Raw genomic sequence first — 22,415 nt, 5'->3', positions numbered from 1 at the left:
GAATGCAGTAAATAAACACACCAAAACAGAGGCCGTATAGTGAAAACATTATATTATAACATGCTTTTCCAAACCAAATATTAAAATTAATATTTTGAACATATTCTTAAATTCTACATGCATACTTCTGAATACCTAAACTACATGTTAAACAGCTGAATACATTCTATTCACACTTCAGATCTTTAAACACCAACAATCTATTAGTATAGCTATTACTACAGGACAAATTTGGATAGAGGTCTTAGATGATTTTTAAGCTCATGTGAAGAGCACCCATCGTTAACAATCATTTTTGCATTTATTCACAAACACTGATACAATTGGTTTATTTATGTTAAAACAAATATTTCTTTAAAAATGAATGTGTACAGAAGTAGTTTAAATGATAGAGTAGGCTTTATTCCAATCTGTTTGTTAAACAGACTATTTTCACAACATCTAAATCTACTTTTCAGTGATCCGTTCCATCATTGCTTCCATATACTTTTAAAAATTCAGAATTATTTTTTCAAGGAGAGAAAGGATCAAATTCCAGTCCATACACCTTATAAATATTTTACATCTAACACACACAGCTTTACAATTCATGCAATAGGCAGTGTCTAAAAAATCGGTTAATAAATCTCAAAAACATTGAAATGTCTAAACACAGAGTCTTCTAGATTTTCTTTTGTAAGAAAAGTAATCTGTAAACATCTTTACCTTCAGTTCATGCTTGGTCATTTGCTGTGGTCATTGTGGAAGAAGTGGGTCTGACTTTATAACCATTTGTGAAGTGGTCCATCTTTGCAAAAATATTACATTCCATGGGTAAAGAACAAGTCTTAGAATTACCATGTGGTACAAATTTGTGAAATCAATTTCTGTATTTAAAAACATAAAACAAAGACTACTAAACAGTCCAAAACTGTTGTAGCTGAATATTCTAAATACGAGCTAACAGTACTACACTAAAAATGTCCAAAAATAAGGCCTCTGAAATAAATATTTCCATTCTTTAAAAAAAGACAAATGTACATCACATGGTCAGTGTACATATAAAAGTCATCAGTTTAAACCATTCTGGATGATGTATCTGAAGTAAAATGACCTAGGTTTTGCTTCTGTCGTCGTCCTCTATTGTTTTTAGGGCATTTTCTGTTGAATTAAGAAAAAAAAGAAAGAAAAATGTCATTTTGTTTAGGATATTTCAAATGTTTCCAGAGTAACACACACTTCACACGTAAAGCCATACTGCATGTGACCACATGAAAGGGAAACAGACGCTATTTGATGAGAGACCAACATGTCAGACTGCCATCTTCTCTATAAAGCTGGGAGGTAAGAGGGTTAGATATATAATGCAGGTATGAATACAAATGGAACTCACTCCTGGAGTCTCCCCTGGTGCATGTGCATCCCCAAGAGGAATCCCCACCCTTCTTCTGGCCTGGCAGCTCCCAAGACACAGTGACTGCTAACATATAAACTTGTGACAGTAGAAAGGCTCCTGGCTTATGTACTTTCCCTGAGCATGATGACACCCCCAAAAATGACAAGGACAGCTTAAATGAAGGAGAAATCAGGAAGAAATGTGCTTATTAACCTCAGATCAGAATACACAAGAAATGCCTAGCAATTTTAGACAGTAACTAAGAAGAAGTCATTCCACACCCTTCTAGGGCACACCACAGAATCCAGAATAGAACTGCCCTCCGAGGCATAAGGGATATTCCTCGACTCTGCTCTCACTGTTCCGTACATGTTCCTCCGCGGGGGTATAAAGCTCATCGTGCCGTCACTGCTCTTGTGCCTGCCCACTAGAATGCAAACATATCAGCTCTTACTGTGCACAAAGTGCTATGCTACACAACATGGAATAAAGGGACTGAGATGAGTTCCAGTAATTCTGAGTTTGGGCTCTGCTAGAAACTAGCTGTGCAACCTCCTCTTCCTATAAGCAAATATTAAAGTTGGACTAACCTCTAAAATCTCTGCCAGCAAGGAACTTATAATCTAATGGAAAGAAAGTCTTGAGAGAATGAGTGCTTCTACTGTAAGGTTCCAGGTTTTTATTCAGTTTCAAAGAGCACTACTTTGTCTTGACTTAAAAGCCTTGATGGTAATGCTTCCATTTTACATAACTGTTTTTCACAGATTTTATCTTACTCACCCTCATAAAAACACTTGGAGGTAGACAGTGATGGAATCATCTCCATTTCATAAATGGGGACACTGGTTGAGAGGGCAAGCAAGCCTCTGCAACTGTCACAAGCTCACCTTGACATTGGACAAGTTCCAACTTCCCGGGACCACGGTTTTTTCATCTATACAATAAAGGGACCTGGCTAAGGTGATGTTCAACATGAAAGATTACAAGCATAAAAGAAGAAAATTTCACTTATGCAGTCTTGATAAGTGGGTCAGTGAGAACATCCTTTTAAAGGAAGATTCCTCATATGTAACAGCCACCCCAGGATAAGTGAACAGCTGTCCTGTAATGGACTATGTGGGAGAGGCACTCCTTAAAAATGCAATGCAGATAAGTCCAGGCGCATAATTATAATATCCTAGATCCACATAAGCAAGACGTTCTAGAGGAGAAAATGCCACAATAAAAAGCCCTCAGGGAGAGATCTATGATAAAATCAATGAGATGACCCTTCAGACATAGAGATGGAGGGCAGTGAAGACACTGTAACACAGTTAAAAATAAATATATGGCAATGCTGACATGTCTGTGAAGGCAGCAAATGCATTTGGGGTATAAATTGGGGGGGGGGGGTACTACCTTGAAAACTACTTGCCAGGTATCTTTAATTTAGTCGTTGAGGATTACAGCACAGTGAGAATCAAAGCAGAGAGCTGGACAAAAGGCTGGATAGGATCTGTAAAAGGGCTGAACTATCTCTGTGATCTTGGCTAAGATACTTCCCATCCCAGGGCTCCAGTTTCCTCACTTCTCTAGAATGAAGGGGTTGAATGCAAAATAACTCCCTGCTGACTTTAACATCCTTTGATCTTAAAGATGGCACTGTCACTGGGTCTCAAAATCTTCCCTTCCCTTTACCTAATTACCTTATTTCTTTCATTCATCTTCAAAATCATCTATTACTCCACTCCTGCTTTACTCTAATAATGTCCTAAATGGTCTCCCCCAACCTCACATTTTCTCTCCTCTGGTGAATTTTTCAGATGACCCTCGGATTAATGCTCTGGAAAAATGGTTCATACCAAGTCCCTCCCCTGTTCAAAAACCCTGAACCACTACAAAATCAAGTTTGAACCTTGCTCCCATGCAATGGTCATACTTGGCAAATATATTTCCCAAGATGACTCAACACAGACCCTCTTCCTCTTGGTGGTTCAGTGGAAAGAGGAATGATTTAGGAAATGAGGCAGCACCAAATCCAAATCCAGACACTTCCACTTGCTAGCTGGATGACCACAGGCAAATTATTTAACCTCTGAGCCTATGTTAAATAGCCACAGGCAGCCCTGCTGTTACATGGTAGTTTTTTTTTTCTATTTTCTCTGTGTGCTGTCATTATTTTTTATAATATTATGTCTCTACTTTAATCTACTGTCAAATTTTATACTCAGTAGTCTTGCCTAAGGGCAGATCATCTGTTCTACAGAATAAAAGTCCACTGGCTTTAGTGCTTACATTTTATGAAAAATACCTGCTTCTCAGAGAATATTTTTTATCATTTCTAGATTTATCATTTTAGCTCCAGATGGCTGAGACCACTGATGATCTGCTTCTATCCTGTCTGTGGATAGAAGAGCCATAAATCCATCACGGCCTGCCAATATCTGCACTTGATGAATTCCAGCCCTCTGCCCAGAATAATACAGAAGAGTATGGAGATGATGTTTATGGGACTCTGAACCAAGCCTTAAAGGAGGTAGGACAAAGCAAGCAAGAAGAAAAGACATGAGACTGGGAAGCATAAAGACAAGATGAACTTAATTTGCTTTTACTTCTCCCAGGTCCAGTTCAGTTCTGACTTACATATTTCCACTCAGCCTGGAAAACACCCATTTTTAGGCTAATTGCACTCCAAATACATCCTTTAGTTTGGGGGCTAGTTATGATAAACTCCAACAGTTTTAGTTATGATAAGAGAATTTTGAAGTTTAATATTTATGACTGTATTCCAGAAAATGAAGTAATGTTAAGACAACATATAAAAAAGCGGTTTTCTTTAACCTCTGATTTCTTCCCTTATTATATTTACTATGGATAAAGTATATTCCTAGGGCATAAGACCTAGTCAGTTCTGCAGGACTTAAAAAGTTTCTGCATGGCTCTTACGTGCATGTGCAGACCATTCTGCTACCATCGCTGTCCCTAAATTCAGTGCTTGAAGCACACACATAGTTCTAAGATCTCGAAATTCCTTTATGCCACTGAATATCCTCACGCTTCCTCTGCTTGCAGCCTGTAACCCTGGGAGTGAGTTCTTGACCAAATTCTAAAGCAGCAAGACACTGAGAGGTCAGACCTACATGGAAACCTTAGAGAACTGATCCTAGGATTTCTTCCTAATAGGCTGGTGGACATAAAGTCCCTATCATTTTGAGTGTTTCAAGGTTCTTCTTTAACAGCCACCCACCTCTAATTGAAAGTTGGTGTTTCTTAGGCCATTACCTACCTTGTTATGCACATGACAATTGCTACTATAATGGCAATCTGTACAGCTCCAATAATTGCTGCAATAAGAACATGAGTGAGCTTTTGCCTACTTGGCACTACATAGAGAATACTAAAGTCTGTCTTTTCACAGTGCTGTCCAGTGTAACCAGATTCACATCTGAAAAAGGGAAAAAAAAGCATTCCTATAAATTTCAATAATTCCAGGTTTTAAAATTAAAACATACAAAAGAATGACAAACTTAACAAAAACAGCAAATCAGGCACTCTCCCACCATCTAAAAAAAAAAAAAAATTGCCATCATTGTATTTCCTTCTACTCTTTCTAATATGACTACTGTATAAAGTGCCTCTTCCACTTATCATTATATCACATTAATTTTAAAGCTGCTAAGTAGTCTTTATACTACTTTATTACTGCCATTTAAAAATGGATTCACAATATCCCATTCGGTGGCTATAATACAGCTAACTTATCTATTCCTTGCTCTTAGACGTATCAGTTATTTTCCATTTTTCAGAATTATGGATTAGGTGTGGTGGATATTATGATGAATGTGCACTTTTCTATATTTAGTGTTATCCCTCAGGCTAGATACTTGGAAGTGGGATTATTGAATAAATAGATATAAACATTTACAGTTCTCTGAACATAACACCAAATTATATTCAAGATACTTTTCAGTACACATAATACAATCACTTAAAATGCAGGGGGGGAGATGAAAATAAGTTATTAATGACAGAAACACAGCCAAGCAGTCAAATAGGTGTGAATCTTAGAAATTATCTGAATTCCAATTAAGAGTAAATAAAAAGGCAACATCAGGTGATGATAGTAACTTGACAGGGGGAAACATTTAAGATACTTAATAGAAAATTCCCATTTTTTAGTTGACAGAAGCAAAATGTGTAAATTAGCCAGCCTTCAGTTAGAACTGATTAATAAAACATCTGACGTGTAAGGATATTTATTAATGACCCACACTTCATTACAAAAAAATAGTTTTTAATAAAACACACATAGCAAGAAAGAAACCTGGAAGTAAACAGGGGAAGCCAGGGGTGACGTGAGTCCACCATTCCTACCCTTGAAGTTCCTAGCCGCCTGCCAGAAGGTTGCACACTGGGTTCTAAGCTTCCTAGCAGACAGAAAATAGTAGTACAGTAGATATACAGATCAGAAAACATAATTGAGAGCCCATAAATACACCCATACATCTATGATCAACTGATTTTCGACAAGGGTGCTAAGACAACTTGATGGGAAAAGAACAGTCTCTTCAACAAATGGTGCTGGGACAATTGGGCATCCACATACAAAAGAATGAAGCTGGACCTCTTTCTCACAACATACACAAATTAAGTCAAATGGATCACAGATCTAAATGTAAGAGCTAAAACTACAAAACTCTTTGGGGGGAAAAAAGGAAAGTAAATATTCATGACCTTAGATGAGGCAATGATTTCTTCATATGACAACAAAAACAACAACAAAAAAGTTAAATTGGGCTAAATCAAAATTAAATCTTTTGTACATAAGGACACTATCAAGAAAGTGAAAAGATAACCCACAGGAGAAAATTTTTGCAAACTATATATCTGATAAGAGACTGTATCTACAATATATAAAAAAACGATTACAATTCATTAACAAAAAGACCAAAAAATACAAAATAGGCAAAATATCTGAATAGACATTTCTCCAAACAAGATAGATAAATGACAAATAAGCATTAACATCATTAGTCATCATGGAAATACAAATCAAAACCACAGTACGATGAGGTATCTAATATACCCATTAGAATCAAAAAGTCAGATAATAACAAGTGATGGCAAGGTTACTCTAGAGAACATAAAATGATGCAGCCACTTTTGATAATAGTCCAGCAGTTCCTCAAAAAGTTAAACATAGAGTTAGCATTTAGCCCAGCAATTCCACTCCTAGGCAATTACCCAAGTGAAATTAAAACATATGTCCACACAAAAACACAAAATTATTCAAGGCAGCATTATTCTTAATAGCCAAAAAGTGGAAACAGTCCAACTATTCATGAACTGGTAAGTGTATTAAAAAATGTGGCATTACCCATCCAATGAAATATTATTCAGCCACAAAAAGGAACAACATACCGATATATGCCACAACATGGATAAAACTTGGAAACAGTATGCTAAGTGAAATACACAGAAGACCAAATATTATATGAATATAATCCACTTAAATGAAATGACCAGAATAGATAAATCTATAGAGACAAAGTAGATTATTAGTTGTCTAAGGCTGAGGAGGATGGGGAGATTTGGGAGTAATAGCTAAAGGGTATAGAGTTTCCTCTTGGGGTAATGAAATGTAAAACTGACTGTGGTGACTGCACAACTCTGTGAATACACTAAAAACCATTGGATGAAGGAAAGAAGGGGAGAGGAGAGGAGCGGAGGGGAGGGGAGGGAAAGGGGAGGGGAGGGGAGCAGAGGGAAAGGGGAGGGGTGGGGAGGGGAGGGAAAGGGGAGGGGAGGGGAGGGGAGGGGAGGGGAGGGGAGGGGAGGGGAGGGAAAGGGGAGGGGAGGGGAGGGGAGGGGAGGGAAAGGGGAGGGGTGGGGAGGGAAAGGGGAGGGGTGGGGAGGGGAGAAGGAAAGGGGAGGGGAGAAGGAAAGGGGAGGGGAGAAGGAAAAGGAAATGAAAAAGGAAAAGGAAAAGGAAAAGAGAGAAAATCACTGATACAAAATACAATCTCCACAAAAGAAAATCAAGCCAGTTGTTCAAAAGAATCACAGTAACTGGACAACTACATGTAAAAGAATGAGATTACAACATTTCCTCACACCATATGCAAAAATAAACTCAAAATGGATTAAACCTAAACATAAGACCTGAAAACCATGAAACACCTAGAAGAGAACATAGGCAGAACACTCTGACATAAATCGTAGCGATAGTTTTTTGGATATAGCTCCCAAGGCAAAAGAAATAAAAGCAAAACTGAACAAATGGGACCAAATGAAACTTAAAAGCTTTTGCACAGCAAAGGAAACCATAGACAAAACAAAAAGACCACCTACTGAATGGCAGAAAATATTTGCAAATGATACGACTTATAAGGAGATAATACCCAAAATATATAATCAGCTCATACAACTCAATATCAAAAAAACAAACCAATCAAAAAATGGGCAGAAGGTACTTCCCTGGTGGTCCAGTGGTAAAGAATCCGCCTTACAATGCAGGGGGCGCAGGTTCGATCCCTGCTCAGGGAACTAAGATCCCACATGCCATGGGACAACTAAACCCACATGCCACAACTACTGAGCTCACGCGCCTCAACTAGAGAGACTGCATGCCACAAACTACAGAGCCCACGTGCCCTGAAGCCTGTGTGCCACAACTAGAGAGAGAATACCCACACGCCACAGCTATAGAGAAGCCCACGCACTGCAACGAGGAGCCCTCGCGCCACAACTTAAGATCCCGCATGCCTCAACGAAGATCCTGCGTGCCGAAACTAAGACCCAATGCAACCAAAAATAAAAATAAATTTTAAAAATTAAAAAAAAAAAAATGGGCAGAAGACCTGAATAGACATTTTTCCAAAGAAGACACACAGATGGCTTACACATGAAAAGATGCTCAACATCTCTATTTATTAACATAATGTAAAACAAAAAAAAATGAGATATCACCTCACATCTGTCAGAATGGCAATCATCAAAAAGTCCACAAATAACAAATGTTGGCAATGATGTGGAGAAAAGGGAACCCTCCTACACTGTTGGTGGGAATGTAAATTGTGCAGCCACTATGGAAAACAGAAAACAGTATGGAGATTCCTCAAAAAACTAAAATAGACCTACCTTATGACACAGAAATTCCACTCCTGGACATATATCCAGAAAAAAACAAAAACACTAACCTGAAAAGATACATACATCCCAATGTTCATAGCAGCACTATTTACAATAGCCAAGATACGGAAGCAATCCAAGTATGCATCAACAGACAAATGGATAAAAAAGATGTGCAATATATATATATACAATGGAACACTCCTCGGCCATAAAAATGAATGAAATTCTGCCATCTGCAGCAACATGGAAGGACATAGAGAATATTATGCTTAGTGAAATAAGTCAGAGAAAGACAAATAGTGTATGATATCACTTATTTGTGGAATCTAAAAAATAAAACGAATGTAGATAGCAAAAAAGAAACAGACTCACAGATATAGGAAACAAACTAGTGGTTACCAGAGGGGAGGTGGAAGGGAGGAGGTGCAAGATAGGGGTATGGCATTAAGAGATACAAACTACTATGGTTAAAATAGATAAGCAACAAGGATATATTGTACAGCACGGGGAATTATAGCCTTTATTTTGTAATAACTTTTAATGGAGTATAATGTATAAAAATACTGAAACACTATGCTGTATACTTGAAACTAATATAATATTGTAAATCAATTATACTTCAATTTAAAAAAATAAAGAATCACAGTTACTATTTTTAATAAATTTAAGGGAACTTTATCTCATTAGTCCTCACTTAAAGAGGGTATTTTCTGGTAATTCCCTGGCGGTCCAGTAGTTAGGACTAGGTGCTTTCAGTGCCAAGGGCACAGGTTCAATCCCTGGTCGGGGAACTAAGATCACCACAAGCCACGTGGTGTGACCAAAAAAAAAAGGAGGATACTTTCTCATACAGGGAACTTCCCTCAATAATATAGCTGCAATAAATTCAATAATGAAGTCTCATAGGATTATTTAAAATAATGCCTTTCATGGTAGGCTAACAGCCAAAACTCAAAGCTCAGTGAAATAAAAATAGTTCCATAGGGAGCTATAACAATGTCCTAGTTATTCAGCTCTCTGACACTTTAGCTTAACCCAAAGATTAAAAATCAGAATATCGGGCTTCCATTGTGGCACAGTGGTTGAGAGTCCGCCTGCCGATGCAGGGAACACGGGTTCGTGCCCCGGTCCAGGAAGATCCCACATGCCGCGGAGCGGCTGGACCCGTGAGCCATGGCCACTGAGCCTGCGTGTCCGGAGCCTGTGCTCCGCAATGGGAGAGGCCACAACAGTGAGAGTCCCGCGTACCACACACACACACACACAAAAAAATCAGAATATCAAAAAAAATGTATAGGCCATATATGATTCAGGCAATCCTCCCTGGACATTATTTTCTGCACCTGACTTTAGGGTTATACTCTCCAAATACCCAGAGTATTAACTTCTAGGTTAGCACTACTTTTTCTGTTGCTGATTAAAGGCAGATCCAGACATTTGGTCCTCTACTGCCTATTCTTTCATCCCCATACCCTCCATAGTAATCTCATTCACTCCCATGGCCTCATGGGCTGACTCATTCACTCATCCATTTAACACATTTATTGAGAACCTGACATGTGCCAAGTACTATAATGGGCATTTGGGTTACATCAGTGAACAAAGATCTCTGGCCTGTTTACCCTCTAGTCAGGGAGGGAGGGTCAAGAAACACGCTAAGCAAATTAAATGGTTATGTTAGAAGGTGACGTGTACCACACAAGAGAGAGGAGAGAGAGAACTAAGGGATAACATGAATGCCAGGTATGGGCCAGGAAGGGAGGACTGCAGCTTTAAGTAAGGTGGTCAAGGTAGGCTTCAGTAAGAGACATGTGAATAAGGATGTGAAAGAGGTCAGGGAGTTTGCCATGTGGACAAGTGGGAGGACAGCATAACAGGCAAAGGAAGAGTCAGCACAAAGGTCCTGAGGTGGGAGCATAGGTGCACGGTGTGTCCAAGAAATAGCAAGTATGGCTGGAGTGGGCCAGCCGAAGGGAAGCAGGGGACCAAGACAGAGAGGTAAAGGGGCCCACCTGTGAAGTTCTCCTCATTCAGAAGATGGAGGAGTTGCTGGAAGGGCATTAGCAGAAGAAGGACATGAACTGACTTTTATTTTAAAAGTCTCACTCTGGCTGCTGTGTTGAATATGGACTATTTAGGATACAATCAGGAAGGCTACTGCATAATGCCAGAGGGGAAAAATGGTGCCTAGACTAGGAATGGCAGTGACAATGATGAGAAGTAATCAAATTCTGGATATATTCTGAAATAGAGCGAACAGGACTCTTCAACTGACTAAATATGGAGTATAACACAGACAGAAGTCAAAGATGTATCAGAAGTGTTTTGTCTAAACCAATGAAAAGATGGAGTTGGCATCAACTGAGATGGAGAAGTTATAGATGGAACAGGTTTACGGGAGGGTAGACAGATCAGATCAGCTTAGGTCCTGTTAGCTTGGGGTGTCAGACAACCATGTGAAAATGGCAGTGAGGGAGAGAGATCTGTGAGTCCCACACTGAGGAGAGAGGTCTGGGGGTCATGGAATACGACATGTAAAGCCCTGAGGCTGGATGGAATCACTAAGGAAAAGGACCAGGGCTGGATCCTGGTGGTACACCAACACTGAGAGACCAGGAAGCAAAAGAGGACCCAGGCAAGAAGGCTGAAAGGAATGGCCAGTGAGGTAGGAGAAAACCAAGAGAGTGTCGTCCTGGAAGCCAAGTGAAGAATGTCTATCACACAGGAGGTCAAACGCCACTGATCGTTCAAAAGTAATTTAAGACTGAGAATTGACTAATGAATTTAGTAACAAGAACAGTCTCAGTGAAGTGCTAGGTGGCAAAAGCCTATTGGGATGGATTCATGAGAGATGGGAAGTGAGAAACTGAAGACAGATTATAGACAACTGTTTTGAGTTCTTCTACAAAGGAAAGGACAGAAATGGGACAGCAGCTGGTAGAGGTAAGAATGACAAATATCTTTCAAGGTAAAAGAAATAAAAATATATTTACAAATATATTAAAAAATATATGTACACAAGAATATATGATAAGAAGAAAAGGGGGGAGCACTGCTGGCAGTGATAGTAAAAATTCTCCTCATATTGCTTCAGTTTTCTCAGTGAACTTGGAAACAAGATCATCAGCTGACAGTGAGGATGAGAGAGGAGGTGTTGACAGTCTGAAGAGAGGGGTGACGGTATAAAGCAGTCACCTTATCTAGGACAGGAGGATGAATGGACCACAGTTATAGAGTGACTGCAGGCAGTATACAGAGCCCACTGAGTATAAAGGTCAGTGAGACCAGTCAGTCTGGTGAGTGTAGGTATACAGCAGGCGGGAAGCTGGAATGAACCTGGATTATAGTTTTGTCAAGTGAGTATATGATGAAGCAAGAGACGGACTGCAAGGACTGACCACGAGTTAAGCTGAGTAAGGAGGCGATGAGGACATGCAGGGTGAGAGATCAGTTACTTGGAGGCCCAGTGGGGTGGAAGGACTGCTGAGTAGGAATTAGAAGGGATACGCTAGAGATGGAATGATTCCCAAACACACCTTCAATGTGCATCTGTCTCATGAGTTCCAAAACCACAGATACCCAGTAGCCTACTAGGTAAGAGGATAGCCCACAGGCACCTGAGGCCAAGCATTACTAAGCTCAGTACATCATGTCCCCGCAAACCTCCTGCCCCCATTCTCCTTCCCCACTCAATTCTGCATCAGCCAGGAACCAGGGAGACTCTTAATTCTTCCTTCCCATGACCCTCCACCAACTCCCACATTCCCATCTTCATACCCAACTGGTCACCAAAACCTATGGATTCAGCCACCTATTTTCTCTCTGCAACTTATCTCCTCATCTCATTCCCACTACAACTTCTTCACTTGGCTCAGGCTCTCACTGTTCACTCATACACAGTCTCCTAACATTCAGTCTTCTAATCCATTTTTCACCAAGCCACCAGGGTGGCTTTCAGATCTGACCACATCGTTCTTGTTTAAATCCTTAAATGGCTTCTCACTGCCTTTAAGACAGAGGACAACCTCCTGGGTTGGCACAAATGTCCCTGTAAGACTTGTCCCTCCTCCTGCAATGTCCTCCATGCCCCCTTCAGGTTGAAGTGCTTTTTTGAAGTCCCAAATCACCTCATGCATATCTATGTATGATAGCATTTTTCATATTATATTTTAATTGTGTATTATTTGTCAGTCGCGGCCACCAGACTGTATGTTTTTTTGAAGGCTAGATCCACGTCATATTTGAATTTGAGACCCCAGTGCCAGGTAGGATTTGGTACCAAATAGGCAATAGATAAACAAACTAATGATGGGACAATGCTAAAAGATTTTAACCTAATAATAGGACTGTGCCTAAAGGGTGTTCATCCCTGCCTGTTTCCTGCTACTCAAACACATACACCTACCAGTGGAAATGCACGTGATACTATGGCCTGGTTCTTGTGGACACTATAAATGCTTAGACAAAAAAAACAAAAGATCACCTGCTTTTTGGAGTTACAAGAATGCAGAAAAGAGATTCTGTAGCATTTAAGAAACACCTCTGGTCTGAAGAAGAGGGAAAAGTTGGCCATCATCACATGTCATTCAAAAACTATTTACTGAGTAGCTACTGGAAGTGGCCCTATGCTAGGCACTAGGGGGAGAGTGGTTGGCAGAGCAGAGTCCCAAACCTAATGGTGTGTACAGTCTAATAACATCAATTGCTATTTCTTAAACACACATTGTGTAACAGGCACCGTGCTCAGCACTTTGCATACACTAGCTCATTTAATTTTAACGACACTAGGAAACAAGTACCATTATTATTTTTTTTACAAATAAGGAAAATGAGGCTTAGAAATTTTAAGTAACTTCCAAAGGGCATAGCCAAAAACTGGCCAATCCGATATATCTGATTCCAAAGCCTTTAACTACTAAACCATTCAGTCTTCTTTTGTTTTTTTTAAACAAATTTGGTCTATTCTTCAGTTCTCTTTTCTGTTTTTGTTTTTTTATTTTATTTATTTATTTATTTTTATTTTTGGCTGCGTTGGGTCTTCGTTGCTGCACACGGGACTTCCTCTACTTGCGGCGAGCAGGGACCACTATTCGCTGCGGTGCACGGGCTTCTCACTGCGGTGGCTTCTCTTGCTGCAGAGCACGGGCTATAGGCGTGCAGGCTTCAGTAGTTGTGGTGCACAGGCTTAGTTGTTCTGCGGCATGTAGGATCCTCCCGGACCAGGGCTCGAACCCATGTCCCCTGCATTGGCAGGCGGATCCCCAACCACTGCACCACCAGGGAAGCCCCCATTCAGTCTTCTTACTGTCAATGAGTAAAATACTACAAAGTGACCTGGTATCACTTCATTATCAGGACATCATCCTCTCTCATCCCTCAATGTTAGGTATCTTAAAAGACACTCTATCCTAAGAGGACAACACGATCTGATCTTCTTTCAAGGTATGTATGTCACTGTGAGACAAGTATGAGGAATCCACTGTATGATTTTATTTTAAAACTGGCCTGTTCTCCCTTGCATGGCTGTATTTTTTTTTAACATCTTTATTGGAGTATAATTGCTTTACAATGGTGTGTTAGTTTCTGCTTTATAACAAAGTGAATCAGTTATTATGTATGTTCCCGTATCTCTACCCTCTTGCATCTCCCTCCCTCCCACCCTCCCTATCCCACCCCTCTAGGTGGTCACAAATCACCGAGCTGATCTCCCTGTGAGCTGATCTCCCTGTGCTATGCGGCTGCTTCCCACTAGCTAGCTATTTTACGTTTGGTAGTGTGTATATGTCAATACTACTCTCTCACTTCGTCCCAGATTCCCCCTCCCCCTCCCCGTGTCCTCAAGTCCATTCTCTATGTCTGCATCTTTATTCCTGTCCTGCCCCTAGGTTCATCAGAACCATTATTTTTCCCCTTAGATTCCATATATATGTGCTAGCATACGGTATTTGTTTTCCTCTTTCTGACTTACTTCACTCTGTATGACAGACTCTAGGTCCATCCACCTCACTACAAATAATTCAATTTCATTTCTTTTTATGGCTGAGTAATATTCCATTGCATATATGTACCACAGCATGGCTGTATTTTTTTCAATGTTCAGGAAAAGGGGTGGGGTGGGGGGGAGGCTGGTGCTAGCTCCTTCAAAGACAAGAAAACCTTTCAATCAGGAAGAAGCAGAAAGCTTAACAAAGAATTCTTAGTAACCATTAAAACAGTTTATAGTGTTTTGTTTTATTTTTTAAGTAGGAGGAGAGTGGGGCAGGGGGGTAAAGAGTCAGGAGAATGGAGCTAAAGGAATAGAGGAACCAGGAGACCTGGTTTCACACAGCTTTCTTTTACTTCTTGAGAGAAAGATTCACTGGCCAAACTGCAGGGGGGCAGGAGTGAGCAGAATGAGAGCAATCTCCCCCAGTCTGGAAACATTGCCTGGCCCACTAGACCATCCTGAGGTGGAAGACAAGCTCCCAGAAGCAGCGGCAAGAAGTGTTATCAGTACAGACACAGAAGAGCAAAAAGCACAAAGATCATCAGGTTGAGTATCAGGAAATTTGAGACCTAGTTTTGTCTCAGCTCTATTTCTAACTTGCTGCTGAGTTTCAACAAGTTGCATAACCTCTCTGGAATCACACAGTTAAAGATTCACACCCTTTCTGTTTCCATCTCTCATATCACACCTGATTCTACATCCACATTCCCTTATTTTTAGAAATCTATTTTACTATAAATTTTATTTGAGTTTCACGTCCTCGGTTCTTAACACATTCTCTAGTCCCTCAAACCACTCTGTGATAGACTGCTTAAAAACCAGAATAATGTTGGTTTATGGCATATTTTTATATTAAAAAATACATAGCATAATATTAAAAATGTTAAGTCCATCTCAAAACCCTAAGAGAACATCTGTTTTTGTTTTTGCATATTACTTGCCAGTTTTTTCCAAATGATGCTGCTAATTTATTTTTTAACTCAATTGCAAATAAATACTACCTTTTAGTAATATTTTTAATCCACATTTCATTGCCTTCTATAGAGCAGTGACCAATGATGGAAAAAATGTCTCACCTCTGATCTGGAGGTACTCTGACTTACCTACAAGAAGCCTTCTGAGTAGAATAAATGAATTCACATTTTCCATGGATGCAGTAACCATTGAGGTTTTCAGGGCAAGGCATGTGGTTTCCAATATAAACATCTTCCCTTTGATCACTAGCATCTTACAAGAACATAAAACAGGTCAATAAACAGTGAAAAGCAAACTGAAAAATATGGACTTTTCAAAGGTTCTAAGGCAACAAATAAATTCACCCCTTGCTGGGTAATTTGGAAAGGAAATGTATCAGATAGGAGGCTGGACAAGAACCAAGGTCTCATTATGCCACAAACACAGCAGGTAGGCTCTTTAGACTCAAAGCATTTAAAAATATTTGCAGGATGTGACCACTGTGAGCTACTGCTGTTTAAAAACAATCTGCCAAAAAACAAAAACACAAAAAAAACCAACAAACCTTCAACATCTTTGCTATAAAAATAAATGTTACTTCTAAAAGAAATCTCACTTCTGTGACAGAGAGATGGTGTATACAGCATTGGCTTTTGGAAAGCTGACTTACTGTAACCATTCACCTTGAGGCTATGAAACTGAGGCCAAAGAACACTGGTATGGCAGAGAACAAGTAGGAGATTCTGAAATTTTAGGATAAAAGGTTTATTTTGGTATGAAAACTATCCAGCATACTGATTTTTTCCCAAATGAAAATAGTTTTGTTGTTCTTTTTATATAGTTTTTCTTTGTATACGTTACTATAAAAAAATTCAAATAATACAGAGAACAAATAAAAAAGAAATTTAAAATCAACTGAAATCCCTCTAACCAAAGAGAACCATTGTAAACATGTTAATGAACATCTGTTTGGACTTAGGCATACTGATTTGAACTGAACTGTGTTGAACTGAAGAAAATAAGAAGGGTGGTGAGTAATACCACTATCAGAAATGGGAAGAGAGTCAGGAAGGAAAGATAGAAAAGGGCAGGAAAGATGAAAGCATGGCGACCCAGTCTTCTAAATCAATGATATTCATTCATTCATTCATTTCTCTCTCTATCCTTATTTGTCTCTTTCTCTCATATAGTTACATACGCACCTACTCATTCACATACACAATCTGGAATCGATTTTTTTTTAACTTTTTTTTCTGGCATATACTTAATACTTTAGTCCTCAGCTCTATGGACCCAGAGTTCCCCAATGTTTACAGGCCTGTCCGTGTGTAGCAAAAATTCCCAGGCTTCCTGCCATTTCGTACAGTTCCAGCTTACAGATTCTGTGCATAATTAGCTGTGTGACGTTGAACATACCACCCTCTCTAAGCCTGAGATTTCACAACTGTAAAGTCAGGACCACAACAGGACTATACTTAATGCAGTTTTGAGAGGATTATGTGAGATAATTAATGTACGTACAAGACCACTAAACCAACCAGCTCTCCATGTACCAGATCATGCAACAGCAAAGGCTTATCTCCCCAAAATACAAATAAAGTGTTAATATAATCTGAAGAAAGTTAATGGAGACAAATTAAGAAGGAATAAATAGGAGGCTATGTGTATATCTGTTTATACAAGCGTGGGGAGAGGAAAAGCAAGGGAGAAATGGGAATAGAAGTACTAAGTGTGAAAAAACTGAGAACTGAACATGCAGAGTTTTCTGGAGATCAAGGTTTACATACAAAAGGAAAAACAATTTAATGACTATTAAGCTCAAAGATATGATAACTACAGCAGAGAGTATCACGTCATCCTTAACAAGACCAAACTTACGTCACTTTACCTCAAATTTTATATATTTACATTATACTAATTTATGCCTAGGAAGAGCACTAAACTAGGAGAAATCCAACACGTAAAGTCTCAATTTTAAGGGTATCTCTGCTATTTTGTAACCTTAGTCAAATCATTTCTAAGAGAGTTGAATGAGATCAGCAAAGTCTATCAGAAGTATAATACAAAACATGTACATAATTTTTTATTTTCTAGTAGTCATATTTTTAAAAAGTAAAAAGAAATAGATAAATTAATTTGAATCATATATTTTATTTAACCTAATATATCAAATAAATAGCATTTCAACATATATAATCAACACATAAAATTTTGATAGTTTACATTCTTTTTTCTCAAATAGGTCTTCAAAATCTGATGAGCACTCCACACTCACAGCACATCTCAATTCCGACTAGCCACATTTCAAATACTCAACAGTGTCACATGTGGCTAGTAGCTACCGTATTGGACAGCACAGAATAGATGACTTACTCATTTATTGTCATTCATCACCTTCCATATGTCAGGGACTCTGCCAGGTGCCAGGGATAGAAAAACGGTTAAGATATATCCTGTCCGCAAAGGGCGTATAGGGTCTCCTCCAGCTCCCAAACTGTAATTCTGCTGTGGCAAAAGAAATCAATCCCTCCTTTGGGCTGCTATAACTCTAGCACCCACTTCTGTACGACAATACTCACGATATTGTCTTATAACTATTTAGGTTTTTTAAATCAGTCTCTGCCATAAGACTGTGAGCTCCTTGAGAATCTAGATGCTTGTATTACTCATTTCTGTATAACTCCTGACACCTAGCATGTAGTACTTTCCTGCTATGGTATCAAGCGAAAAGTACTATTCTACCTTCGCAATCAAGCCATTAAGTGACTCGAGAAATGCAACTGTCTCCCATAGTGCTTATCACCACCCTGCAACTTCTCAGAACATGATATTTTCATGGTATGATACACCAGGAAGTATATAATAATGGGATTATAGAGACTGAGGTTATGTACTAACCTATAATAACAAAGTCCTATAAAGTGTATAACAAAAAGACCATATTGGTCTATAGAGGCTGTGGTAATGTACTAATCTACCATAAGAGAGTCCTAGAAACAGCAGGAAATTTCAAGAATAATGCTGAGCTGAAAGCGATCAGAGAATTCATATGCACGATAGCAATAAGAAAAAGTTAACTAAATTAATAATGGGTTTTGAGAAATTAATAGACAAAGTATGACACCAATGGCATTTATTGAATGAATTAATAAAGAATGTGGTATCAAGCTCTAGACAAAGCAAAGCCATATAAAACATGGACACATCTATTAAGACTTTGAAATCTGTGTCTATTCCAGAGTCCAAATTCAGCATTCTGCTCAGTGCCGGCACTATTCATTCCTTTACACTTACATACTATTTCTGTGCACATCCATATGCTCAGCTAAGCTACAGAAGGTATAAAGAAAAAGCGGTCACAGTCCCTACCCTTATGAAGCTTATAATCAATTTAGGGAATCACACAAAAAGCTGAACAACAAAAGGAAAGGGGTCCCACATGAGAGTGTACAACAAACTACCAAAAGAAGGTTTTATAATACTAGGTGCTATGGAAGTTCATATGCAAAGGAGAACTCATTTTAGGCAAGATAACCCAGGGAAGGATTCATAGAAAAGGCAGGACTCAAGTTAGGTCTCAAAGCATAGACAGGCTTAGATAGAGGAATGGTGGAAACCGAAAGACAGGTATAACGCACCTGTTCTCACTCTCAAGAACGAGAGTTAAATGGACCTAGCAAGAGCTGTACATTCAGACTGGAGAAAGGTGTAAGTCAAAGTTGGAAAAATAAGCTGAAATCAGAGTACGGAAAAATCTGAACCTCAGATGAGAAATATTTTCTTAATCATATGGACAGGGAGGACCCTGAACTCCTCCTAGCTGGAAAGCAACACAATGAAAGCCACGTTTTACAAAAGAAGTTAACTGAGAGTGGTTGCCTAGGGCTGGTGGTTCGGCGGCAATGAGGAGTGACTAATGGGTATGAGGTTTCTTTTGAGGGTGATGAGAAATGATCTAAAATTAGATTATGATGTGATGCTAGTACAACTCTGCAAATAGACTGAAAAAAACCCACTGCATTGCACTCTCTAAACAGGTGAACTTAATAGTATGTAAATTATATCTCAAAAAGCTGTTAAGAATTGGAAGATAAAGGTAAAGCCAGGTGACCAATTAGGAGGTTACTACATAATCCAAACTGTGGCACTGAAAAGCTTGAGCTCAGAAGTTGGAATAGATATTAGAAACACAGAAAAAAATAAATATGGCTGGAAGATGCTTTGGAAAGTAAATGAGCTCAGAAACTCAGATCTGAAAGGGTCCTTGGAGGCCATTTGGTCTGATGAAGGAATTTCTTTAGTTATAGCCTCGAAATCCCATTTCTACTTAAACACTTCCAGAGATAAGGAACTCAACATAATACAGTTAATTCCAATACTATCAAATTCTCCTCATGTTAAGTGAAATCTCTCTCTCATTAACTTTGTGTGGATTTCCCCATGTCTGCTCACCACCTAACCCACTGCCTACCAATTTTTTTTCTTAAGGTCAAACTTCCCCAGTTCCACCCTTTATATAGTCTGCAACAACAAACTCACTAACATTTAAGTGCTTACTAAAACAGAACTGTCCTCTTTATTGAAGATGCTCCTAATATAGAGTTGTGTAAGACAACTTTGCTTCAGAGAGGATAAACAATTGGTCAATAAACATACAAAAAGATGCTCAACATCACTAATCATTAGGCAAATGGAAGTCAAAACTACAAGATAGCACCTTAACACCCATTAGGATGACTACTACCCCAAAACCAGAAAATAACAAGTATTGGCAAGGATGTAGAGAAATCGTAACCCTTGAGCACTGTTGGTGAAAATATATAGCAGTACAGCCACCAGGGAAAGCAGTATGGTGCTTCCCCGAAAAATTGAAAGTAGAAGTACCTTATGATCCAACAATTCCACTTCTGGATATATACCGAAAAGAACTGAATGCACGGTCTGAAAGAGATAGCTATATACCCATATTCATGGTAGCATTATTCACAATAGCTAAAACAGGAAGCAACGCAAGTGTCCATCAATGGATGAGTGGATAAACAAAATGTGGTATATTCATACAATGGAACATTATTCCGGCCTTAAAAAGGAAGGGAATTCTGACATGTCATAACATGGATGAACCCTGAGGACATTATGTTAATTGAAACAAGCCAGTGACAAAAAGACAAACACTGTATGATTTCTACTTATGTGAGGTATACAGGGTAGTCAAAATCATAGAAACAAAAAGCAGAATGGTGGTTACAAGGGCTGAGGGGAGGGAAAAATGAAGAGTTGTTGTTTAATGGATATAGTTCCAGTTTCACAAGATGAAAAGACTTCTAGAGATGGATGGTGGTGATGGTGGCACCACACCATAAATTTATTTAGTACAACTGAACTAAACACTTAAAAGTGGTTAAGATGGTACGAGTTGTTATATATATTTCACCACAATAAAAAAATTGCAAAAATGACTCTAATGTGAGCCTAACGACAGGAGAGAGAATGTAGTAAACTGAGTTCAAATTTAAACCTCCAGTCCTCTGAAAGGTATTTATTAAGCACCTATCATGTTCCAGGCAAGACGGTAGTTCCTGGAGGTTCAGGCAATGGCAGTTCAAACAAAACGTAAGTGCAAAGACCCACTAGGCAGCTGAACGTATGAAACTAGTTCTTAGAGAAAGATTAAAGCTAGAGAACAAGTGTTCGCCAAGGTGATAGCTGAGGGCAGATTAAATATTCTGAAGAAAATTAGGCAAGAGAAAGCAGGCATTATTTCCACAAATCCCTACAGTTAAGAAATTCAATATACTCTTTCTTGCTTCCCCTATACCACCCTGCACCCCAAGCTTCATCACTAACACCCCAAAAGAGAATTATTTACCTAGGTAGAAACTCTTACCTACCCTCCAACACCCCCTATGCTCTTGTGTCTAAATCCCACTCTTTTCTTTATCAACCCTAACTCTTTCTTTCCTGGTCTTTCTACTCTGCCCAGTGAAACACCTTTTCTAATATGCAGAATTCTGGAACAGTTGTGATACAAGAGAAAGAGCACCAGGGCTTAGGGTCAGAAAGTCTGAATTCTGATCTTTGCTCTGCCATTCTACATGAGCCACAAACTCTCACAGTTTCAGCTTCTTCATCTGCAAAATGACAATAATATGGCTGTGATGAGGATTAAATATGCGTAAGCACCTGGCACACAGTAGGGCGGTGCTGATTAAGAATTGTTGAGTGGATGAACACCCTACTGTCACTCATGAACCACATGAAACATGCTATAGACAGGTAGACTCACCAATGGCAAGAACTTTTAACACAGCCAGGCTTCTAACAATGAAATTAGAAAACAAAAATATTTACAATCACCATAATAACATTGATAAGGAATTCAGTGACACAGCATTTAATACTGAAAGTAATCCTAGGTAGTAGATATCACTGCCCCCATTTTATAGAAGTGATCACTGAGGCTCAGAGAAATCAGGCCACACAGCCTTTAAAGTGTAGACCAAGTCTGACTTCAGAGCACAAGCTCTTAACCATCACACTATTACTTCACCAAGCTACGCTGGGAGATGGGTAAGGAATGGACATAAGTGGAATGTCCAAGCACCTGTTCTCTAGGCAAAGTAAATTAGATAACTTCAAAAAGGAAAGATTAAAAGGCATTAAAGATGTAATAAAGCACAGTTTCAGAAACCACAGCAGAGATGTAGCCTCACACAGCAAGAACTGGGCACAGTCCTGAACAAACAATGCCCTCGGGCAAGTGGTGACAGGCTCCATGAACAACAGCTGCAACTGTTAGTCTCTGAACAATTATAAAAAGTGTGCTTGGTCACCCATCGGCTCCTTCCACCCACAGAGGCATGCAGAAACAAATCTGCCACCAGCAGCAATGTTTTCAAATACAAAGGGGAGTATGGTTCTAAGTGATGATATTGTAAGAAAGCCCAGCTCCAGATGGCTTATCTGCAAAGCCATGTTTCACAGCAA

The 22,415-nt window shown here is 39.2% G+C and overlaps 1 protein-coding gene across 2 annotated transcripts in view; it reads right to left on the bottom strand.

Annotated features, from left to right (window-relative positions):
* Positions 1 to 35: 35 nt before the first annotated feature.
* TMEFF1 (transmembrane protein with EGF like and two follistatin like domains 1) overlaps positions 36 to 22,415 on the bottom strand; it is a 148,109-nt gene continuing 125,729 nt past the window's right edge. For both annotated transcript variants that reach the window (XM_089913466.1, XM_022600111.3), the window contains 3 exons: positions 15,578 to 15,701; positions 4,641 to 4,799; positions 36 to 1,140 (listed from right to left, as the gene is read on the bottom strand). In XM_089913466.1, coding sequence (XP_089769592.1) covers positions 1,056 to 1,140; positions 4,641 to 4,799; positions 15,578 to 15,701 — 368 coding nt within the window. In that variant the 3' untranslated portion in view covers positions 36 to 1,055. The remainder of the gene's footprint in view (positions 1,141 to 4,640; positions 4,800 to 15,577; positions 15,702 to 22,415) is intronic.

The sequence above is a fragment of the Delphinapterus leucas genome, chromosome 6, assembly GCF_059928025.1.
Source record: "Delphinapterus leucas isolate spDelLeu-1000000601 "Yukka" chromosome 6, BTC_Dleu_Yukka2, whole genome shotgun sequence".
Taxonomy (NCBI): Eukaryota; Metazoa; Chordata; class Mammalia; order Artiodactyla; family Monodontidae; genus Delphinapterus; species Delphinapterus leucas.
This window is presented reverse-complemented; position numbering and strand designations above follow the sequence as displayed.